Raw genomic sequence first — 23,068 nt, 5'->3', positions numbered from 1 at the left:
ATGATAGAGACTTGAATAACGGAGATGAGGACTAATTTCATCAAATCCAAAAATAACCGAGAGAAAATACAAGGGACTCGGGAAAGTCCTTGAGACCAAGATTTACACTTTAATGGAATAAGTAGCGAAGGCAGAAACCTCCTTGGAAGAGATGGGCAGAGAGGTGGAGGCGAACCAAGAGGAGATATAAATACTGAAATCCAGCGAGAAGGACCTCATGGAAAAAATCAAAGCAATGGAAAACCAAGCAAGAAGGAATAACCTGAGGGTCCTGAATGTACTAGTAGGGAATGAGGGAGAAAACATTAGGGGTTTTATCATAGACCTACTGAAGGAATTTGTCCCAGGAAGAGAATCAACACTTCTGGCCGAAGACATTCAGAGGGTTCACCAAGACCCCTTTAGGAAAGGAACATTAAGGAAAAACCCAAGGAAAATACTGATCAATTTCAAAACCTACGTCCTGAAGGAGAAAATACTAAACTAAGCCCTCAAGACTTGTTCTTAAATCAAAGGTGATTGGTCCTTTAGAATTTGATCAGATATCTCTAAAGCCACGCAGGACCGACAGTGGAAGTTAGGGCAACGCATACATGAATTAAGGTCCCTGGGGGCATCAGCACAAATGCACTTTCCAGCCACACGGAGAGTAATGTGGAGGAACCAAATGCATAATATAAGGGACCCTAAGGAGGTGGGAATGATTATTGACCATATCAAGGCACAAACAAAAGAATGAAAAAGGGAAAGGATGGAAGATTGATGACAGAAGAGAAAAGCATGACACTTCTGGAGAGCAGGGTTCGCGAAAGGGGCAAAAAGGATTCTCACCCAAAAAAGATGGGAGGGTTCTCCAGTGATAAAGGGGGGGGTTGAAGGGGACACACAAGAAAAACAGATATACATACTTACACTGGGTGTGGGAGCAAGAGGGACATTTTTAAAAAAAATAATTTGTCCGCTATATGTAAACAGGGAGACATAGGGGCTTACAGAAGCATCTGGAGTAATATAGATTCCAATTAACATATTAACGTGGAACAAAAACGAACTTAGAGTTAGGAGCAGAAGGCAAAAAAACTTTGAATATCTAAGAGCAGTAAACAGAGAAATTATAATTTTACAAAAAATGCATCCGCGGAAAGAAGAATGGAAAGAAACAGTGAAAAAACAAAAATGGATTGATATATATGTCTACAAACCAAAACTGTAATGTCAAGGGGGTAGCAATATTGTTTAAGAAGTCCGCCAAAGCAACACTGGCAGAAAAAGGTAAGACACTAAGGGGAGATGGGTAAAATCAGTGTCAGGTAGAACATACATTCTGGCAGGATACTACGGCCCAAATACGGACGATCCTACACCCTTGCAATCCCTCTATAGCCATCTCCTAGATTCTTTGATTCCGATAATCTTAGTTGAAGATTTTAACTTGATAATGAACCCAAACGAAGATGGGTTACCTAAAGGGAAGGTATCAAATTTGCTGAAGATGGGAGAATGGTTGAGGCGGTACATGGAAGATCTTGGCTTAGAGGATACCTGGAAAACTAAAGGGTTTAAAAAACATAAATTCACTTTTAAAAATAAAAAGTACTGCCATTCTTCCAGAATAGATTTTTTCTTAATATATAAAATGCTAGGAAATAATTGAACATCTACCGGCACATCTGTCTGACCATGCTGGAGTCTGATTGGAATTATCAGTAGGCAAGTCAACATCTACCCCAAGATGGAGCCTGGATAAAACTTTTCTTCTAATCATGAGATTAAGGAGAAACTGAGACTAGAGACTAAAGAATACTTTGCAATAAACCAAACGGGAACCTCTATCCAGACTACCTGGGATGCATATAAGGGCGTCTTAAGGGACAATATGATTAGTTTAGCAGTCCAGAAACACAAGAACAAGAAGGAAGTCCTTATGCAGATAGAAACTGAATTACAGTGTCTGGCTGGAACATTAGAACAAACTAATCATCCTCAGGAAATAGTAGAAATAGAAATAGAGATAGAAAAGAAAAAAAAGAGGTAGCTAATATCCTTGCGCTCATAGTCAGGAACAAGTGGGAGGCAAGCAAGCTCTCACAGTATGAGTATGGGGAAGGATGTGGAAACTTAAAACAGAACAAACCCACAAAAGGATCATGGCAATACAACCGGAAAACCAGTTAGTCTCCAGTACGGAAGACTCAGAGACGGTGAAAGCCTTCATGAACTTTTTTCAGGATTCATACTCGAAGGACTCTTTAGGTTCAGAAGAACAAATAGATGACTACCTAGTAAAAGTAACATCTCCAACACTGGTACAAGAATGAAGAGATTAACTTAATGCAAAAATAACTTCCGAGGAGGCAGTCATTGTGATATCTAAATTAGAAAGGAGGAAAGCACCGGGCCCAGATGCATTACCAAACAAAATCTACAGTATTTTATAAAGAACCCCTAGCCTACGCTCTCAGACATAAGCATGACATTACCCCCTTCTCTTATCAGGGATGGGAGAAGAAAGTCGCTCTATAGGCAGACGACTTAATGATCTTCACCAACAACCTCCCAGTCACATTCCCAATAATATTAACTACACTAGAGAACTTTGGGAAAGTTTCCGGGTATCAAATTAATGAACAAAAAACAACAATCATAGAATGGAACTCCCAAAGTAATAACCTCTTGGTAAAAGCTTGAATAAATACCTTGCCATTCTCTTAGTACAAAACATTGATAAATTAGCGCGTCTGAATTTTAATAAACACTTCTCAGAAACCAAGAAGCTATTAAAAAGCTGGAGAGCAATCCCCTTAACCTTCATCTGTAGATCTAATATCTTAAAAATGTCAATACTCCCAAAATGTACTTACATTTTCAACACCATACCACTAGAGTTCGGGAGGGATTGGTTTAAAAAATTACAAGGGGAACTAAGCAGCTTTATTTGGGCAGAAAAGGGAGTCAGAATAGCCTGGAAAAAGCTCAGAAGGGAACAAAATCATGGACCGATAGCCGCACATGACCTGTATCAATATTATAGAGCTTTTCCTTTCAAGATCATAAGAATACTTCTACAGGAACATCAAATGTATCCCCCATACTTACAGGCTATGACATTACCCCCTTCTGTTATCAGGGATGGGAGAAGAAAGTCGCTCTACATACCGACGACTTAATGATCTTCACAAACAACCTCCCAAACACCTTCTCAATAATATTAAGTGCCCTAGAGAGCTTTGGGAAAGTTTCTGGGTATCTAGTTAATGAACAAAAAACAGAAATCATGGAATGTAACTCCCAAAGTAATAACGCCCTAGTAAAAGCTAGAATAAAAGACCTTGGCATTCTCTTAGTACAAGATATTGATAAAATAGCACGTCTGAATTTTAATAAACTCTTTTCAGAAACCAAGAGGCTATTAAAAAGCTGGAGAGCACTCCCCTTAACCTTCATTGGTAGACCTAATATCTTAAAAATGTAAATCCTCCCAAAATGTACTTACATTTTCAACACCATACCACTAGATTTCGGAGGGATTGGTTAAAAAAATTACAAGGGGAACTAAGCAGCTTTATTTGGGCCGACAAGGGAGTCACAATAGCCTGGAAAAAGCTCAGAAGGGAACAAAATCATGGAGGGATAGCCGCACCAGACCTGTATCAATATTATAGAGCTTTTCATTTCAAGAACATAAGAAAACTCCTACAGGAACATCAAATGTATCCCCCATACTTACAGGCTATGACGAAGTCAGAAGGTAACTATTTTCCGTATAAGTTTGGCCACCCAGCGTTTTTTTAAAAGTAAAATTGAAGATGCTGTGGGCTGCTTGCAGATTATGGTATCAGTTCAGGAAAACGATGAAGATACCATACTACAGTAACTATGCCACGATCTGGGACTCGCCAGGGACCCCGGCCTGCCTGAAAGATATACTGGCAATACCTCTAAAGAGAGAAGGAATATAAACCTGGGGGCAATTGTTAGAAGGAAATAAGTTGATAGGACGGGAGCAGCTCTCAACAAACACCAACAGCAATATATCAAAATTGAAATACTATCAGTTGAAGTTGGGCGGACTCATTACGAAACGACGGGATCGGGAATAAAGACCTAAAAGAAAGGATGCACAATAGCTTGAGGCAAAAAAGGGAAGTTGCAAGATGGTACTGAACATTAATATCTGCAGAGGATGTGGACTTTACCATACCAAAGGAGATCTGCGAGGAAGACCTGCCGACGATAGAGTTACCAGACCTATGGCAACTATCACTGTCTACATGTTGAAATGTTAATAAATTTGCACCTTTCAGGGAAAAAAAATAATTCTTCACAGCACACAGAGTGTACTGGACGTCCAAAAAAATATCAAAGATGAATAAGCAACAGGTGAAGTGCTGCCCCAAATGTGGAGAAGAACGGGCGAATGATCTACACATGTTTCGGCAGTGCCCCCAGTACCAAGGATTTTGGGAAGATGTAGGTAAGACACTTACGGAGGTGATGGGCCAGCATTATAAAGGTAAGCGTAGAATTAATAATATTTGGGGTATTTGACTAAAAGGAAGAGAAAGCGAAGTTAAGTTATAAATATAGAAATGTACTCTTTATATTGATCTTAAGAGGAGCTAGGAAGGAGATATGCATTAAGTGGGTTCTTAGCACTTCGCACACACAAAAGGAGTGGGTATCCTCGGTCCGGAGAGTAAACAAAATGGACAGAGATGGGACACAAAGTAAAAGGGCAGGTTCCTGGAATATTTGGGAGAAGGAATAGAATATAAACAAAATTGCTGCACAAGAAACAAGAACAATGTCCAATGATTACGCTAAACATCAATAATCCACAGATAAGGCTGTTGCGCTGGTGGCCCAGAGAAACTGCCCTCTTTTTTGTTGGAACTAAAGGGATAGGATGACAGGGGTCTTTCGGAGTGAAGGACCCCCCCAAAATAGAACGAACTCAAGATGGCACCGAGAGAGGCAAGACCCCTGAAATCTCCTTAAACCCTGTTTATTGCATAAATGAGGACCAACAAAAACAGAATGTCATCCCTCATCCAATAACTCGGTAGATGTCATGTCCCTGAAATCATTAACTTGCGACTGCTTCCCCCATACCCTTCTGAGCTCATGAAAACTGGGCATGTGAATTTTCTCTAGGGGTCGAGCAGCACTGGGCAAAGGCAGACATGTGATCTATGGTCGCAGCACAAGTTTTACTCCTTCAAGCCTGGTATGCCAAGAGACCTCAAACTTTATTGGAGGTATATAACGGAAAAAACTACCAGAATTGCTGCATGTATGATCGTTGCATTTAGTGTCCAGTCGAGATAAGATCGCCTGACAAAAGAGTACGCATCTATATGTACTTAGCATGGCAACATCTAGAACAACTCTATCATTTTTTTTTTACTGATGTCTATTTGACAGTGCTCTTTAGAATGCATTTTAGTCTACTGTCTGATGTTGTCTGCAATCTTGGAGCAGCAAATAAAAAAAAACAGCGAATGACAGCTGCGTCATGCCGTATGCACATGCATGCATGGTGATGTAGAAACAGGTATATGTCATCATGCTGGGTGCTCGCATTGTCACGACACGTACAGCAAAAAAATGTACATGCACACTTTTTCTTCTTTTCCTGTTTTATGTTGCACAACATCCGCAAAAGCAATAGGTAGACCTCCTGGTTGTTAAAATGGTTAATATAAGTTTTATGCAATAGACTTTTTAAAAATGTTCCGGCAGGACTTAGTGCCATCCTTATCTTTACATGACCACCTAACTGCATTTTTTTAATTTTCACGCAGCTCTGCTTTTCGTTTTTTGGGTGAATACTGCCACCACAACCATCACAACCATCACCACTATTAACACCAACATTATCATTGACACCATCACCACTACAACAAGCACATACATTTCGAAAATTGGGATTTATCCTGCGTAAATACCACCCCAGCAGATTCTGAGTGCCCTGCTATTTTCACACTTAGAAGTACTCAGGTGAGGAAAAAACCAGGCCCAGTATCACCAGATATGGAAATTAACCTTTGAAAACCAAGGGGGCTCCAGGCCGAGCAGAGGTTCTCTACCCAGCCCTTACTACTACTCACAGCACAAGGGGCATTCAAAACTCCAACCCCACCCACAGCAGAGCCAGCACTGCTGCCTACACGCACCTGACCCTCCAACCCCACTCCACAGCCCACAATGCTTCCCAGGCTCCAATAATAACCTGTGGAGGAGGACCTGTTATTACCGTGTGTCATTCCTCATTCTGAGGTCTAAAACATGGAATGTACAGAGTTCAGAGGGTTCGGTGGATTGTTGTCTGGGGAGGGGTTGTATACTGTCTGGCACCGGTAATCCAGGGCTTGGGCGCTCACCCTGCAACTCATAAACAGGCCCATATTGGTATATATGTTAGCTTTACAACAAAGATATAACCAACAGCACGTCATATGGGATTGCCTCTCTGTGGGCGGGATTTGCAAAAATCTAAAGGCAATAAAAATATATCCCAAAAGCTTTCATTCCTGAAGTTCTTCTTGTTGTTATAGATTCACAAATGAAAGAGACTGACTGCGCGCGCGGGCACACAAACACAGTCTCTCTCACTCTCTCTCTCTCTCTCTCTCTCACGCTCACGCTCTCTCACACACATCAAACAGTAAACACGGTACATAACTTACACGTCACTCTTCTCTGTGATTATCCGTTTCAAGAGCCTTTCCGGTGCCAGCCACTTGATGGGCACTTCTGCGTCTTTGCCATAGGACAGAGCCCCCATCCTGTAAACTTCCGCTGCCAGGCCCAGACCACAGAGCCTTGCATTCATATCCTTATCAATCAAGACGTTGCACGCCGCCACGTAGCCATGGACAAGTTTTAATGTTCCGGTTAAATAATCCTGGAAGAAAATAATCTTTCTGAATGTCTTAAATGAATGTGCACCATTGGAAGGCACAGAAAGCAAGCAGCAAAGAATGGTGAAATGCATTGTGCACATTGACTCAGCAGATCACAGAACTCTCACGTTTGCCAGTTTCAAGCATGAGTATGGCATCCAGTCCAGAAATATTTTTTAATTTAATTTCATTTGAGTAGTACTGTTTTCTATATTAGTTAAACAAGCCTACACATTCCAGCATGCAACAAAAAACCTGAACTGGCTGGGCTATTCACCTTTAAATTCCACGATTCTGTGCCAATGTCTATTACATTATCTCACCAGGGCATCTTTCTCAGAATGACTAGGCGCCCCCCTCACCTAGAGGAGGGGCGCCCTTAGTCGCACCATGAAACCAAGCTTTAGCGGAAGGGCTCGTTTGGGGGATAGTCCTTTTTCCCTATGACGTAGGAGACACGTTTGAAAACTGAAACTTAACTTTATTCGGTTATATAAGGCGGCATCCCTGGGTTCTCCTCCTCTTTGCCTCCTTGGACCGGGAAGCCGCAAGAATAACGGAAGCCACCCTCCCACCCGGCAGAGGAGCAAGGCGAAGCGCGGCGGAGCGCTGACAGTTAACACAAAAGGGGGCATGCACAGCAATGGAGGTTCAGCGACTGGATGGACCCCAGAAGGGGGGACGATGGAACATTGCATTGAATAGGCGGGGAGGGGACTGACCTGCTGGTGGTCCTGGACTCTACTGCCGAGGGTAGGTGCAGGGAGGGGACTGACCTGCCACTGGTCCTGTCTCTACTACCCTATCCCGCAACGTATGGACTGTGTGGACTATTTGGGAGGATGCCTGTGGTCAGGTACTTCGGTGGGCCGGTGCGCTATGCGATGCCCTGTATTTCAAGTAATGCAATGTTTGCTGTAGCGCGTTGGGGCCTGCTGGCACAAGGTGCGCAGCTGAATGGATCGGTCGAGTCAGCCAACAAATTTAAGTACATGTGTATGGCTAAGCTGAAATCAATTACAATGTTATGCCTAATTTCCTTACTGCCTTTGACATATGGATGTCGCAAAAGTCTGTTGCTGCGAATATTGATATATATCCAAATAATGCTTTACTCCTGCAGTGGTTGTGTAGATTTATATGATTGATGTGAATAGAAGTCTACGCATTCGACAACATAACCGATTCTCGATATTCTTGGGCTCAACGGGTGCTGAGGGGTGTAAGAAGTGATGGAGACTGAGTGTTTCATTGTGCGCGTACTAAGACTCAATGTTTAGTTTATCCCAACCCTTTATCTAACAAGGGGAGAGAAGGAAAGCGAAGGAGTGAATAGGGGAGAGGCGTTATGGCGACTATGATTTCCTTAAGGACAAGCACATACTTGCCCACATGTATGGTTGCCTCCTCACTATCAACAACAAACCTCTGCAGGGTGTTTCAAGCAAATGTAAGTCACTATTGTCCCGAAAGACAATTACGCTATGCGCCTCCAATATGCGCCCTCAATATCATACAGTCAATAAAAATCTCCTTTCACTTCTTAAATGAATTCCCTTGACTGGTCCGGAAGAGTAAAACATGTTTCTCTCCATGGGTGGTATCCAGTGTTGCCAGATAATAGAAGAGGAGCTGTCCTTCCATACAATTCTTTGCTGACATCTTGCAGGAATTTGTCCTGGGTTGGGCCCAGACCAAGGAACAGCAGCCCCTGTTTGTGTCTGGGAAGATCTCTTTCTGTGCTGCTGCTTGTGTCCCTGACTCTGCCAAATTAAGCATAATCACGATGAGGATCATGGTGATACAGAGAATAGTTATCGGGATGGTAAGGTTGATATTATGCATCGTTATTATGATTGTCAGGATGGTTATGCAGAAGGTTAGAGTGCTGGTTACCTAAAGAGTCATTGAGATGGTTATCCAGATGGTTAACATTCTGATCAGGGTGGTTCGGATGGTTTTGGATGTGTAGGATGGTTACCACTGTGGCCAGGGTAGTTAGAATGATTATTAGGGTGGTCAGATGTGGTTTTCTGGATGGCCAATGAAATGGTTTTCGGGATGATTACCAGGATTATTTATCAAGATTTTGAAGAAGTTGTCAGGATAGAGGTCAGGCTAGAAATCAATATCCTTATCTTGCTACTTAGGGTAGTAATTAGTATGGGCAGGATGATTATCTTGATGATCATCAGGAATGTTTTCAGGATGGTTACCAGGATGGTGATTAGGATTGTCAGGATCCTCGTCAGGATGTGTATCACACTAGTTATCTGGATGGTTCTCAGACTGGTCTGGTTGGGTGTATAGATGATTAAGATAGTTATTAGGATGGTCAAGATGGAGAGATAGAGGATTACCAAGATGGTTATCTGAATGTTCATCAGGATGGTTATCTGGATAGTCTAGGTAGTTATTTGGATGGTTAAGATGGTGGTATCAGAGTAGTCAGCATGGTTACCAGGATGACTGATCATTAGGAATGTTTTCAAGGTGGTCATCCAGGTAGTTATTTGGATGTTTCTCTGGATGGTCAGGATTCATGTCAGGATGGTCAGGATATTCATTAGAGTTGTGTGAAGGAGTATTAGGGTGGTCATCAGGATCATTAGCAAGACAGTTAGGTTGGCTACCAATGTGGTCTGGGTCAGGATGGTTATCTGGATGGACACTGGGATGTCAAACACACAGAAGGTGATGAAAGGGTGCGTGTAGCCTGCAGCATAGGTAGCATTCCAACCCATCATTCTTTTGTCCACCATGACACCTCAGTTTGGACAGCGCCATAAGCAAATCAGTCTTGACCCAGTTCCAATAGGTACAGTTCACCCTGAACTGCCAGGCCAGATCCTCCTTGCAACCTAAGATCAGTGTTGCCCTGAGTGGGTAATCAAGTGTAGCTTGGTTCCAGTGGACATCAGGATGGTTAGGATACTTTTCGGGGTGGTCCAAAGGAAAGTCACACACAGCATTATGGTTTGTACATTGCCTGAAGACCCTGTCCTCCTCAATTGAGATGCATGACAAGTTCCACCCACCTGAGTTAGAGCACCCCATTGCCCTCTGCACTAGATTAATACATTTCTAATACTTTAAAAATGTTACATGTAGAGTGTAACCAGACTCTCTGCAGGCACACATAGAAAATGAGCTACGAGTGATTCAAAATTTTCTCTGCTAACGTCATGCAAGGGCGCCTAACACAAACCCTCTAATAGTATTAGATAGGGAGCAACAGCAAATCCTCTTTTAGAGAAAAATACAATGGTAGTCATCAAACACTGTACCCTTTTAGAGTTTTATTGTGTCACCTCTAGATGTTTTATCAAAGAAAAATTACTTTATCCGACTTTAGTGTAGTGCATTCTTTACAAATAAATCATAATGCTGTGCTGCATACATACCAATCCCTTTGCTAGCTGCAAAGCCATTGAATAGACTCTTTTCTCTGTGAGATCATAGGTACACGCCTCTTCCCTCAAGTCGCTCTGCAAAAAAGGTAACGTCAGTACATGCTTACAAGCAAGCTTCTATTCTGTCTTTCTACAAATGTCAAAAAGATGCAAATGGAATTGCGCCCATCATTTTTTCTCAGTGTTAGCATATCAAATCCCCACCTATTCCCAATTCTGAATCATGCTGAAAAATATAATTTGCAAGCCCCAATTTTCTAAAAAGGAAGCTGTTAGGATATAGTCTTTCACAGGAACTTGAAACCTCCAGATTCTGCTGTTATGGGCTCCCGATGATCTATTGCAGCATTTAGGAGCACTCTTTTTTCAGAATGTTGAAGTATGAAGCTCCACCTACATGAAGGTATGCAACATAGCCCTAGTCATGGAGCCCTTTATAATCAAGGTATGTACTTCCTGGCCTAAAATAAACAAAGGCTGTATGTCAGCAAATGGGCAGGGCAGCTTCATTCAAGTAAACAATCTGTCACCTCCTTATCTGTGCTCTTGTGTTGCATCTGCATGCTATTCTCAGGTCTTCCATGTCTGCTCCACTCTCAAATCATGAACCTTTATGTTTTGACCCAAACTACAGAAATCACATCACAGGAACTTCTAAAATTCATTCATAATGCCCAATTTATTTAGCTTTTAATTCTTGTGTCCTTATCATGAACGGGTTTTGCTGAAATCATAGAAACATAAATACAGTCCGTATAGAGTAAACACCATAGAGTGCACAACTAGCTATGATTAGTGTAAAAGATAGATGAAATCATGTTTAACCTCTCTGAGTTTCCATAGGTAGCTGAGAAGGTTTCCTGGATCCATATCTGCCAGAAAAAGTCGCAGAGGCTCAACCGTTGTTTGACACCAGAGCACCTTCACCAGGCTGCTATGGTTGCATACCCGGATGTGAAACTCGATGAGATTGTGAAACTCCTTCACTTTACTAGGGCTTGAAGTATCTGAGGAAGAAAATAATTGACAGGTGACTTCATTATGGCAAGAACCACTTTCTCATCAACAAGCGGAAAATGCATTATAATTTGTGGAATCGAGTTTCCTATCAACCAAATCCTTAAATACCAAAAATAATAAATTGTAGGATGCAAAATGAGGAGATTGAGCGTTCAGTGATTTGCAGCTAACAAGTGTACATAATAGTAGACAATGAGACACTTTCTGGACAATGCTTTCCGTAAACTAACATTGATACAACATGCTTCAAAGGTGTGGGTTATGGCTGGGACCTGACTCACCCACATGGCCTATATGATAATGCAGAGGTAGTCAACGTGACTCACATCACATTTTAAATGCAAAGATTCAAGCAAAGAAAAAGACATATCGATGAGAGTGGAAGACCAAACTAATCAATAAACTATGGTGAGATTCACGGTGAGGAACTCTAAAGCCTAGGATCACCTCTAGAAAATAACTGTGTGACCATTACATTTTTAGTTCTTAAAGGATTGCACAATGTTAAAATTTGAATTGCTTGTTTTGGTTATCTCATCCCATATGAGATTTACAATTTTCAGCCAGATGATAAGGGACACCAACAAGTGTATAAGGAAGGTAAACAGCGCAGAGCGCTCATACTACATCAGCACTCATGATCCATTGAGAGTGATGTCAGAATGATGCAAAGCAATTTTGCACCCTCCCTTGACAGCCCCAAGTGATTTCCACAACTTCAAGAGGACTCAGTGGCAAATGCCACAGACAGTTTGATTAAACTTTCTCATGTAAACCTCTTTAAGGCTCTCTGCAATACATCACAAAGTGGAGGGAAAGCCTGATTAATAAGACAAATACACTTTTTATGTGATTTAGGGATTGTTATTTTTCAAATACGTTTTTCTGGACACCAACAATATTTAGATTTTTGTTTTATTTTTAGAAAACTAAATCGGAGTCTAGGGATCGTTTCTCCCAAAACTTTAACCAGCTTGGATCATTTATCTTTTCTGAAAATCAATTTGCAGTTTGAGTGTTTTTTGCACTTTTTGTGCTTTTTATGGTTGCAGTAGAAATAAGTCAACTATGAATGTGATCACATTGTTAAGTTGCACTGTTAAAGCACTAGCGATGCAGCATCTGTGAAACCATAGCAAGAATTCAAGGAAATGTTCTGTGAGCCTCAACAGTGGTCTTCTCTATCTTTTGAGGAGGAGAAGACTTTGAGAAAGGATGGGATCCAAAATCCATTAAGGAAAAACAGAACTAAGTCTTACTGCTGAAACCACAAAGAACTTTTACACTTATCTGGAACAAACCCTAGTAAATTTATTTTGGTCATGTTGATATCATATGGGTACCATATTTCATGTTCCGCCACTTGAATACTTTGCTGTCATTGTTTTGTCAATTTCTCAGTGAACTGTATTTTTTTATATTTTGACAGTATAGGCATCAAGTTTTATTCTATGTAAAGTAGTCATTTTACTGATCCTTTCCTAGAAATCTTCCTTTTTAATTGATGATTATATTTATTGCCTTAGCTTTTGAGAAGTACATTAAACACTGAGGGCATAGTTTGAAGTTTGGTGGACGGCTTATTCCGTCACAAACGTGACGGATAACCTGTCCACCATATTACAAATTACATACCATATATTGTAGTTGTAATAGGGCGGACAAGATATCCATCACATTTGTGACGTAGAAGCCACTTCCGCCAAACTGTAAATCAGGCCTTTAGCCATCAAGAGACTTTAGTGAGTTGAGAGCTGTGCACCTCCTGCAGGTCCAAGGTTCAAAGCCTGATGTGGTCTTCACAATATTTCATCCACCGACATTGATAAATTAACCAACATCGGGTTGGATAATAAGAACATTTTATTGACAGCCTTACGAACTGATAAACCTGCAGTTGAAAATGCTATTTGAAAAGACAATTACTAAATGATTCATTCCCATCGTCTTTAAAGTCAAAATATCTGCTTAAATGTTCTCGTCTGTTTAGCGTGGCTCACGAGTTACTACTCTGCCAAAACTGTGCCCTCTTACCACTAGGGCACTGGAGGAGGCCCGATGGATTAGATTAAACAGGCAACGGTGACGCATCATATACCTATAGAATGACAAGACCATCAACAGTGGCCGTGCCATTGCGTTATACTTTTTGCTAAACAGCATAAGCAATAAACATTGCTTATTACCGATGCTGTGCAGCACCGACTAAAAGCATTTGCAATTCCAGTAAGTCCCAAAGGCAAGACCAATGCCAATGCTTGTTTAATTAAGCATATCAGATAGGTGCTGCAGTCATTAGGGCCTTGGTCGTCATAATGGTTTTTCTAGCTCAAACATGTAAGTTGACTAAATTCGAACTAAGGGGTCTATTATGATGTAGAACAGATCGCCACCGCCCGCATGGCAGTGGCGATCCGCCCTATATCATACCCCGCCCGCCACCCATTTCCTCCCCGCCATATTAGTATTGCGAAGGGGACCCTGGTGGACGGGAAGACCGTCCGACGGTTTTCCGCCAGTCAACCAGTCGACCGGGCGGAAAAGGGGCTGGATATGGTTGCGGTGTCTGCTAGACACCGCCATCCATATTAGCATGGGCAGCGGTACAGGGCTTTCCATGGCAGAGACCCCGCCACGGAAAGCCATGCAGATTTTGCTTACGGGGACCAGTTGCAGGCCCCCAGGGTATTGGGGGGGTGCACATGGGGGGTACCTATGGCACCCCCTACATTGTCACGGACAAGGTGGTAGGCTCCGCACGGTGCCTGTTACCTTGTGCATGACAATGCACAACGTGCATTCCCAGCATTGTGGCGGGCGGTGCTGTGAGCACCGCCCGCCACGATGCTGGGAATCGAGGATGCCACTGCCACGGAGGCGGTGGCATCCTAATTGCCGGTGCGGAACCGCCGCACCACTGGCGGCCGGTCCCTGCACCGCTAGGGTGGCGGGCGGACTAAAGTCCGCCCGCCATCCTAATAGGCCCCTTAGTTCTTGAAACACGAGAGATAAATGTAAAATCCTTCATACAATTGCTCCTTAACTATACTGTCACAGAGGATTTAATGTCAATAGTTCCAGATCATATGGTGCATTAAGTACTATCAGCACGGCTTAATTTGTCAAAATAAACAAATAGAACATAAATAAACAAGTGCCCAGGTCAAAACAAAAAAAAAATGCTTGGCTGCTTGGTTTTGATTCCACTTCACGCTGCCTTCTTCCACCACCCTACACTTGCAGTCTTTATCACAATCTTGTATGTTAGTTTTCATTCCTGCGTCTTCCTAGCTCCCCGTTTTCCTAACTTGCTATTCCGCTTTCTTTCTCTCTTTTCTGTTTTTCTCTCTTGTGCGCTGTATCAAAGTTTGATGCCGAAGAATAACTCTTGGTCCCTGAAAGTTAGAGGCGCTGCCCACTGCCGACATCCACTGGCACACATTAAACATGGACTACCAGGCTCTCTGGTCCTTGGGTTCACTATTCCCCCGCACATAGGCAAGCTGAAAACTTGGATGTCCTGAATTATGCACAGTGCCAGGACGCGAGGTGACTGCGACATGGTGTTGTTTCCAGGGCTTTCAGTAGGATGAAAAAACTGGGGGTCTCTCCAAGGGGCGTGTCTAATGTAATTAAGGGCGTGCTTAAAACACCTCATCTAAAAATATATGCTGAGCATCATGTGCCGCCCGACTGCTATTTTGCTGTTTCTATCATTGCATCCGGTAACATCAGACCTACAACAAGCCAGGACTATTGGCTTTGTCCATGGATGTTAGGTGCATAAAATAAATAAAAAAGCAGCAACTATGTCTTTGTTTTATAAAATAATAAAAATGCTTCAGCTCTGAAATGATGAGGCTGTGCAAGAACTATAACCTCTTCTTTTTAACTTTGTACATCTGTTTTGTACATTTTAACACTTACAGAATGTCCTGCCCTAGACCACAGCAGAAGGAGGCCACCACATGCTGTAAGAGCCTAAACTGGCCCATTGTCATTCTGTATGTGGCAATCAGCCACATACAGAATGACATTGGGCGGGGTGGGGTAGCTCTTATGCTCCCATGATGAGTGCAAGGTGGCCCCATCAGGGCGCTGAGGCCTCGCGCAGGGGAACAGCTCTATTCCCGGCAAGGTCCGAAATTAGGGACAAAAGGCGTCCGTAAAAAGGGTCTTCACGGACAACAGATGTGAGGTCCAAATTACAGACAGTCCGTGAAATTTAGGGACGGTTGGTCACCCTAACCACAGGAGTGGCCCCTAAATAATGACTGAGAAATCAATCTTTTAGAAATACAACATCAGACAGCAAGAAAGAATCCTTTCTCCAAGTCGCACTTTATTTTATGAATGCTGCATAAGGTTCTATAAAAACGTTAAAAAAGCATGGATTAATTACGGCATTGCCGTTTGGCCACTTCCTCTCCTGGTTATTCTCTTGCATACCAAACACTCTCGGAGTTTTTTAAAGGGTTAATATGTCCTTGTCACTTTTGCACTGGAACGCGCAAAAAGCATTTTCATCATTTAACAATTCAGTCATTTCATGTTCGCTTCAGCATTCGATGTTTGGAATCTGCATGCAGACGTCAACCTGTCATAAAACTAGTCTGATCACCACTTATTAAGGTGTGATAGAAAAAGACAATACAGCAAGCATATAATCCTCCTCATGACCTCAAATATGAATTACATAAAGAGGGGAGATCATGCCCATAAGTCTGGCTATTTTTGTCAAAGTTCAAAATGTAACAATCAAAACAGCTACGAAATTTTGTGGAAGCACTGAACCTATTTCAAGGCTCCTAGTCTGCTTTCAGACAAGCAAGAGAACTGCTGGCAAACTCAGAGAGGTAATCTTGGCAACACTTGATTATTGCCATACAGCAGTCTTGACCCTAATGGGACTCTCTGACGAGCATGCAACACAAACAGATGACGGACGGAATACTGAACATTATCAAACATTCACCATGCCCAGGCATGGGTCCAGTGCTCGTTGCACCACTGGATTCATGCTAGCCTAGCTGATGAGGGGTGATGCCCCTAAAACCCGATTCAGGATGCTTGTTTACGGTCGAGGGAGGACCTGGCCTGGTCATTCGGACTGGACTGTTCCCATAGGGAGCAGGGTCAAGACTGATTTGCATATGGCTGAGTCCAATTTGGGGGGGGGCATAGTGAGAAAAAAACCAATGGATTGAACCCAGATCTGTGACTGGGGTGAGTTGTTGAAAAGTTTCAGCGCTCCATCCATCATCTTGTGTTTGCTACTCTCTGATGAGCACGCATGGCTCCCCACAAAATCCTGAAGAATCTCTTGCGTGTTTGGAGAAGAATGCCTCACATACATTCGAAAGCATTCACTCTTGGGATTCCAGTATCACCCAAACAATTTCGATGGGTTCACATTTTATAGGAATATAACTAGAGCGGTCCTCCAAGCTCCCACATTGGCACCTCTAATTTGTAATGACTGTTTTACACAAAGTTAAGGTAATCAACTTCTACCAAATCCCAACCAGTTCCAAACCTTCTAAGCCTGGGTCATCTCTGGTAAGCTTCGATCTGGGCCTCAGGGAAGCTAAGGAAAAAAATCAAACTGTCCCAATCACACTTTTCACTATATGAAAACAACAAATGTCTCTGTGTGAATGAACCAGGAGCAGCGGTGCAGAATTGAGACAGAAAAAACTGAAATGCACTGGTTGTTGTCTAGTCCAAGGCACTAGGAAGACCTATTCTACGACTTACAAAGTAGACCTCTAGGACACATTTTTGATTCAGACCTTTCTTTTGGCTCCCACGTAAATATTAAAAAATTGGAGCATCTCGCCAAATCAACATGGCCAGAAAAGAACTGGAAGTGCTGCACTAGGAACCCTAGGTAGTAGACACTACTTTACCAATACAATTGTGATTGTTTACACATGCTGCTCCAAAACTGCTTTTTAAGAGACCAATAGAAAATCCAGAATCTACTTTTGAAGAATGTTTGGGCTGAGGCACTGAAGCCACTACACTGGCTGCTGCAACTTGTAATTTGTACTACAAAATCAGTATATACCTTGTTTTGTAAAACTTTTTGATTCACTTAAAATTGATCTGTTTGAATTTGCCTACTTTTATTTTAGGGGGTTCTGGGATGGAGTTGGATGTTTGTTCCCTTGTGGTGGTGCAGGGCAGTGGGCGCAGGAACTACTAAAGAATTCAAAGAATGCTTATTTGTACAGCACAAAGAAAAGCTCACACTCCAGGGTTGTTTGTGGAGAAGGACACTACTTTCCGGCCATTTTTGTTGGGCCACGCAGCATCAATAAATGAATAGAGTTTTATAAAGTGCTTTGCTACTCTGAAACTGAGTGTCCCCTCGCTAGGAGATCATCCAACAGGCTCCGCAGAACAGATGAAAGACTATTTAAATTTGTTTGAAAAACCAAGTTTCCGCTTTTTCCGAAAAGCCAATACTGAGCTTTCCTGCCTCAGATCTAATTGAAGGGTATTCAAGAGCTTGGGGACCAGAAGGCTAAAGGAGCAGCCACCCATCTGAGCCCTCTACATCAGTGCTTTCCAAATGGTGTGTCGGGACACGTTAGTGTGTCGGCTGCCGTCTGTAGGTGTGTCGCACAACGCAGTCTAGGCAACCCTTTCTAGGCATCATGCAGGACGATACTGCACATGCCACTGACTCATCACCTGTTACTGAGGAAAAAGAGGAGTCTCCTGTGGGGGGCAGTAAGCTGTGATTGGAGTCGGAGCATAGCTGCTGCTCGCTGCCACCCTCCTGCAGACCCGTTAAAGCATCCGGCAGGGGCAGTGAGTAGACTGCCGGTGGTTCCTGCAGTGCATCGCTATGCGCCACCCCCTGCAGTCCCATTCAATCTAAGGCAGGGGGAGGCCGGCAGCACCATCACCAGCGGCCATCAGGCGCTCACTGCTGCTGCCCTCCCACAGACATGTGGAACCTCCGGCAGGGAGTAAAGAATGTGGCGGCTCTCACTGCTACCTCCCCCACAGACCCTTTCAAGCTAACGCAGGGGGCCCGACAGCAGCATCGCCAGTGAAGCAGCTCCTCATGCTCACGGTTCCTGCAGCGCTCGCTGCTGCTACCCCCGCAGACCTATTCAAGCTTACACATGGCAGAGGCAACCGCAGCATCGCCTATAACGTGGCTCCTGCAGCTCCACATGCTCGCTATCAACCTCATACATCTCATTAAAATAGTAGGTGTTGCGGGTTATATTCAAATTGTTTTAATTCTTGCACATATTTGCATATTGTTCAGTAGCGGTCTGTGGAGGGAGTTCCGTGGGGTGGTGAGGCGGGGCGGGGGAGGGGCAGGGTGGGGAAATGTAAACAACGGAATATGGATGAACGGAGGTAAGTACACATTTAAATTTAGATTTAACTCGTCTAGTACTAGAAAACAATGTGTTCCTTCACTTGGGTAGCTGGTATAGACAAGCTGTGGGAGTCGCAATGGGCTCTAAGTTTTCGCCGTCATATGCCAATCTGTATATGGGGAACTTTGAGCAGAGACACCTTTGGTGTGAAGGCCCCCCAGATGTGACTGAACACATCATTTATTGGTCCAGGTATATAGACGACATCTTTATGATATGGTCAGGCAACGAAATAGATCTCCTGAAATTGGTGAATCATCTTAATGCTAATACGTACAATCTAAACTTTACACACAAAGCCCATCGAACCAGAATAGATTTCTTGGATGTAGTTCTATATGTAGAGGATAACAGGATTCTATCTAAACTATATAGGAAGGAAACATCCTGCAATTCAGTCCTACACGCGAGCAGTGCACACTGTAGCTCACAGATTAATGCAATCCCTCTGGGAGAAATGACTAGGATCAGAAGAAACTGTTCAGACCCTCTAGTCTTTGCCTCGGAACTGAACATCTTAGAGGAACGCTTTGTACAGAGAGGATACTCACAAACTGTTCTGAAGAAGGCCAAAACTAAAATACTGGAGACCTCGAGAGAATCCCTGTTACACAACACGCATAGGAAGAAAGGGAAAAGAAATGACAAGCTTGCATTTGTGACAAATTTTCACACACATAGCAATGTTCTGTATAAAATTTTATTAAAGCATTGGCATTTATTACATCTAGATAAATCCCTAACTAAACATATCACTAAGAAACCAATGGTTGCCCATAGGAGGGGTACTACTTTACGCAACATCTTATGTCCCAGCTACTTGCCCCCCAAAGGTCAAATCACGACTTGGCTTCCAAACAAACCAAAGAGCTTTTTTAAATGCTCACAATGCAATGTCTGTCCCTTCGCACTGAACAAACTAATGGACTTCAAATATAACACCCAAGTCAAATATACGGTGCGTGAGTTTATAAATTGCAATACTTGTTTTGTGGTTTATTGCCTAGTATGTATCTGTGGCCTTGTCTATGTGGGTAGTACACTGCGTCCCCTCAAAGAGCGAATACAGGAACATATCAGAGCAGTCAGGAACAACAACAGAGAGTATCCATTTGCGGTCCATTTTAATGATTCACACTTGTTAGAGAATATGAAAGATATCCGGTTTCATGGCATCACCCATACCAAAGCACAACAAAGAGGGGGTGACCGAGTCTTAAGGCTTCGGAGAACGGAGACACAATGGATCATTAAACTAAGAGCGGTAGAACAGGGTCTAAACTTTGATAAGGAACTACATGTATTCCTGTCTGAGTGATCACTTGTATTGCTAGCTAATGTCACAGATGGACTCTCTGCTCAAGAAAGTACACTAGAATCTGTCTCTATACTGTGGGCTCAAAATCAAGAGGGTTACTGTGATGTGCAATGTGATCCCATGATGTATAATTATGTTTCAGTAAAATTGCGCTTAAGATGTCTTTTGCCCATGTTGATACACTAATGGAGACTAAATGTAGACAATTCCATATGCAATGATGACATTAGCGTCTCTCAAGTAGAACACGCCTGGTGTAACTACATGAACTATGACAACTGTTTTGTTCTCCATTGATAGCATTTCCCAAACGGCCCCACTAGAAAATTGTATAGGCATTGGAGACGTTACCTTCAATTAATCGATACTGTTACTATATGAATTGTGATAATTGGTTTGTTTTTCATCTACAGTACTCCCTAAACGGCCCTACCAGTAAATGTATAGATGTTTATCTACAGAATGGCCTATTGAATTCTGAAATTAAGATGGATGGGGGTCTGATTTTGCCCCCTCTGAACTTGCTATGTGCCATGTTGTATTGGATGACCACCAAAATCACTCAATATCGTTACTAAATGAATTGTAATGACTGCTCTGCTCTTTGTGTACAGCACTCTTCTAATGGTTATTCCGGAAAATGTACAGATGCAAAAACGTTAGACTGGTCTATTGAACTTTCAAATCAAGGCGGATGGGGGTCTATCTGCACTCCCCTCCCAACCCTTGTGCACTTTCCCTCTCCTTCCGTTTTTCTATCTTTTGAAACTTCATTTATGTAGTGACATTGGAAGCGTATATATTTAGGCTACTATCAATCTTATGCACCACATCTCTTTTTTCCTCTTTTTATATATCGGGTCAGTGGTGACCTTAATATATGGCTCACCAACAATTAAATGAATTTCTCTAAATTCCCTTATTCCAATATGGCGCCCGCACCAAAAAACGATAACCCGTCTTTTAATGTAAGTGTTTGTTCGCTCGGTACAATGTAAGGAACACTTCACCTCTCTTTCCCACCACTTCTTGGGACATTCCATGATTTAAAATATCGGGTCAGTGTTAACTTAACAAACGAATCTCATTTCTTTCTAAATTCCCCTACTCTAACATGGCGCCCGCACCGACAAACTTTAGTCCGTCTTTGAATGTACGTGTGTGCTCAGGCACTCGGCACAGAGCTAGGAACACTTCCGAGACAGAATTGGTTCATAAACCAGACCTCGGGCGGGACTACCTGATGCAGGACGATAGGATTCCTAGGACGACAACTTTCCAAGACCGAAGGTATTTGTGGTGGGTAGTGTGGCGTGTGGCGGGAGGTCTGCGTTGACGTACAATCAGCTGCTACATTTGCTAGCAGAGATATTCTGCTCGAAACGTTTTAAATGGTTTGCGTAGCAACAAGAGTGAAAAAAGATGCATCACTCTTCTGTCCTTGTTTGAAAAATGGCTCAAACTTTCAATGATAGTATTTTGAGATTGAAGGCAAATGTAGTGGATAGTGTGGTGTGTGACAGGAGGTCCGCGTTGACGATTAATAGTAGCTATACTCACAAGCATAGACCTTCTGCCTTAGACATTTTAACTGGATAGTGTAGCACCAAGGTTAGCCAAAGATGTAATACCTATCTTCTCTATTTATCAAATGGCTCCAATTTGCCAACATCAGTCTAACTATTGGACAGGTAAGATAAATGATTGTGATATATAATTTTTTACATACTTTCCTTATACTTTAGGACCTTATCATGGCTCCTTAGCAGAATTCACGGGATATTTGAAGAATAGCAGAGCCTATGTAGCTTGCTGGTGACTGCGTAAGTGCTCTTTTACTAGACTTAGTTATTTTTGCTATTCCAAAATTGATATTGAATATGAGGTAATTCATATTTTAATTAAATTAGTTTCTCGTTGTATGCATCTAATGTGCATACTCTCTGTTTTCTATAGATGTATTTTAACTTGGCTCAAATGACAAGAGACATCTATCACTCCTGGATCTAAGAACCTGTGTTTTTAAACTCTAATGTGTACGTAAGTCACACTTATACGATGTGTTCACGTTCTACTAGGTGTGTTAACCTTCAAAATAATTCTCTAGAAACTATTTTACAATTGTGTTCTCTATCTGTCTCATATGCAGTCTTTGCCAAACCGTACTACACCACGTTTGGTTTACGGGATCTCTACATTCAAGAGGATTTTGGAGGTTTTAAACGGCCCCACTACAGCACAATACGCTTTACCTCATACTTGAAGCTAAACAAAGGTGAATGTCTGGCTGTCCGGTTATGGGTATAGGCAGTAGAATTCCTAAGCTCTATAATTATTAATGCGCTCTCGATTGAATTATCTAATCTTGTAAGGACTGTTGCGTTCTCTTTCCTTCTCCAGCTACGATTTTTGCAACCCTTAGAGATAGTGAATATCTGGATTCATCGAGTTACTTTTTGGGGACCTCGGAGATATCTAGGGGATCGGGCCTACTAAAGCCATTGCTAACATTTATGCAACCATCATAACTGAAGGTGATGTAATAATATACAAGAATTTGATTTCCAATTCTCTTTTTCTTTCTTGGTTCCTTAACAATGGAGCCGTCTTTCTTTAACTTACTCAGGAAGTGAACACGGATTCATAGATTCTCTTTTTCTCACCGGTTTCCAATCTTTTCTTGCGTAGCTATGAACACTTTTCCAGTCAATCTGACTGTGTCACTATGTGGTATGATTTTTTCTACTAAATCTGGAGTTTGTTCTATGCTTCTCACATTACTCTTTTTCTTTGCATGTCTTTCGTATTCACTTTTTGGTTCACATATTGAGGGTGACATGGTATATAGGACTCGTTTTTAATCAGTCTTCTTGTCAATGACGTACAGTGCTCTTAATATTATTTGAATTTAAAAAAAAATTGTTTACAAAGGGCTGTTACAGCAGCTTGTGTATTAATTTCAGGACACTTCAATGTTTGCTTTACCATTACCTTACAGCCTTGAGG

At 42.3% G+C, this 23,068-nt stretch overlaps 1 protein-coding gene across 5 annotated transcripts in view; it reads right to left on the bottom strand.

The window, feature by feature from the left end:
- LOC146867287 (tyrosine-protein kinase STYK1-like) overlaps nt 1-23,068 on the bottom strand; it is a 340,395-nt gene that overhangs the window by 88,781 nt on the left and 228,546 nt on the right. For all 5 annotated transcript variants that reach the window (XM_085604031.1, XM_085604040.1, XM_085604025.1 and 2 more), the window contains 3 exons: nt 11,144-11,325; nt 10,310-10,393; nt 6,690-6,907 (listed from right to left, as the gene is read on the bottom strand). In XM_085604031.1, coding sequence (XP_085460157.1) covers nt 6,690-6,907; nt 10,310-10,393; nt 11,144-11,325 — 484 coding nt within the window. The remainder of the gene's footprint in view (nt 1-6,689; nt 6,908-10,309; nt 10,394-11,143; nt 11,326-23,068) is intronic.

The sequence above is a fragment of the Triturus cristatus genome, chromosome 1_2, assembly GCF_964204655.1.
Source record: "Triturus cristatus chromosome 1_2, aTriCri1.1, whole genome shotgun sequence".
Lineage (NCBI taxonomy): Eukaryota > Metazoa > Chordata > Amphibia > Caudata > Salamandridae > Triturus > Triturus cristatus.
The sequence above is the reverse complement of the archived record's forward strand: the minus strand, read 5'-3'. Positions and strand labels throughout refer to the sequence as shown.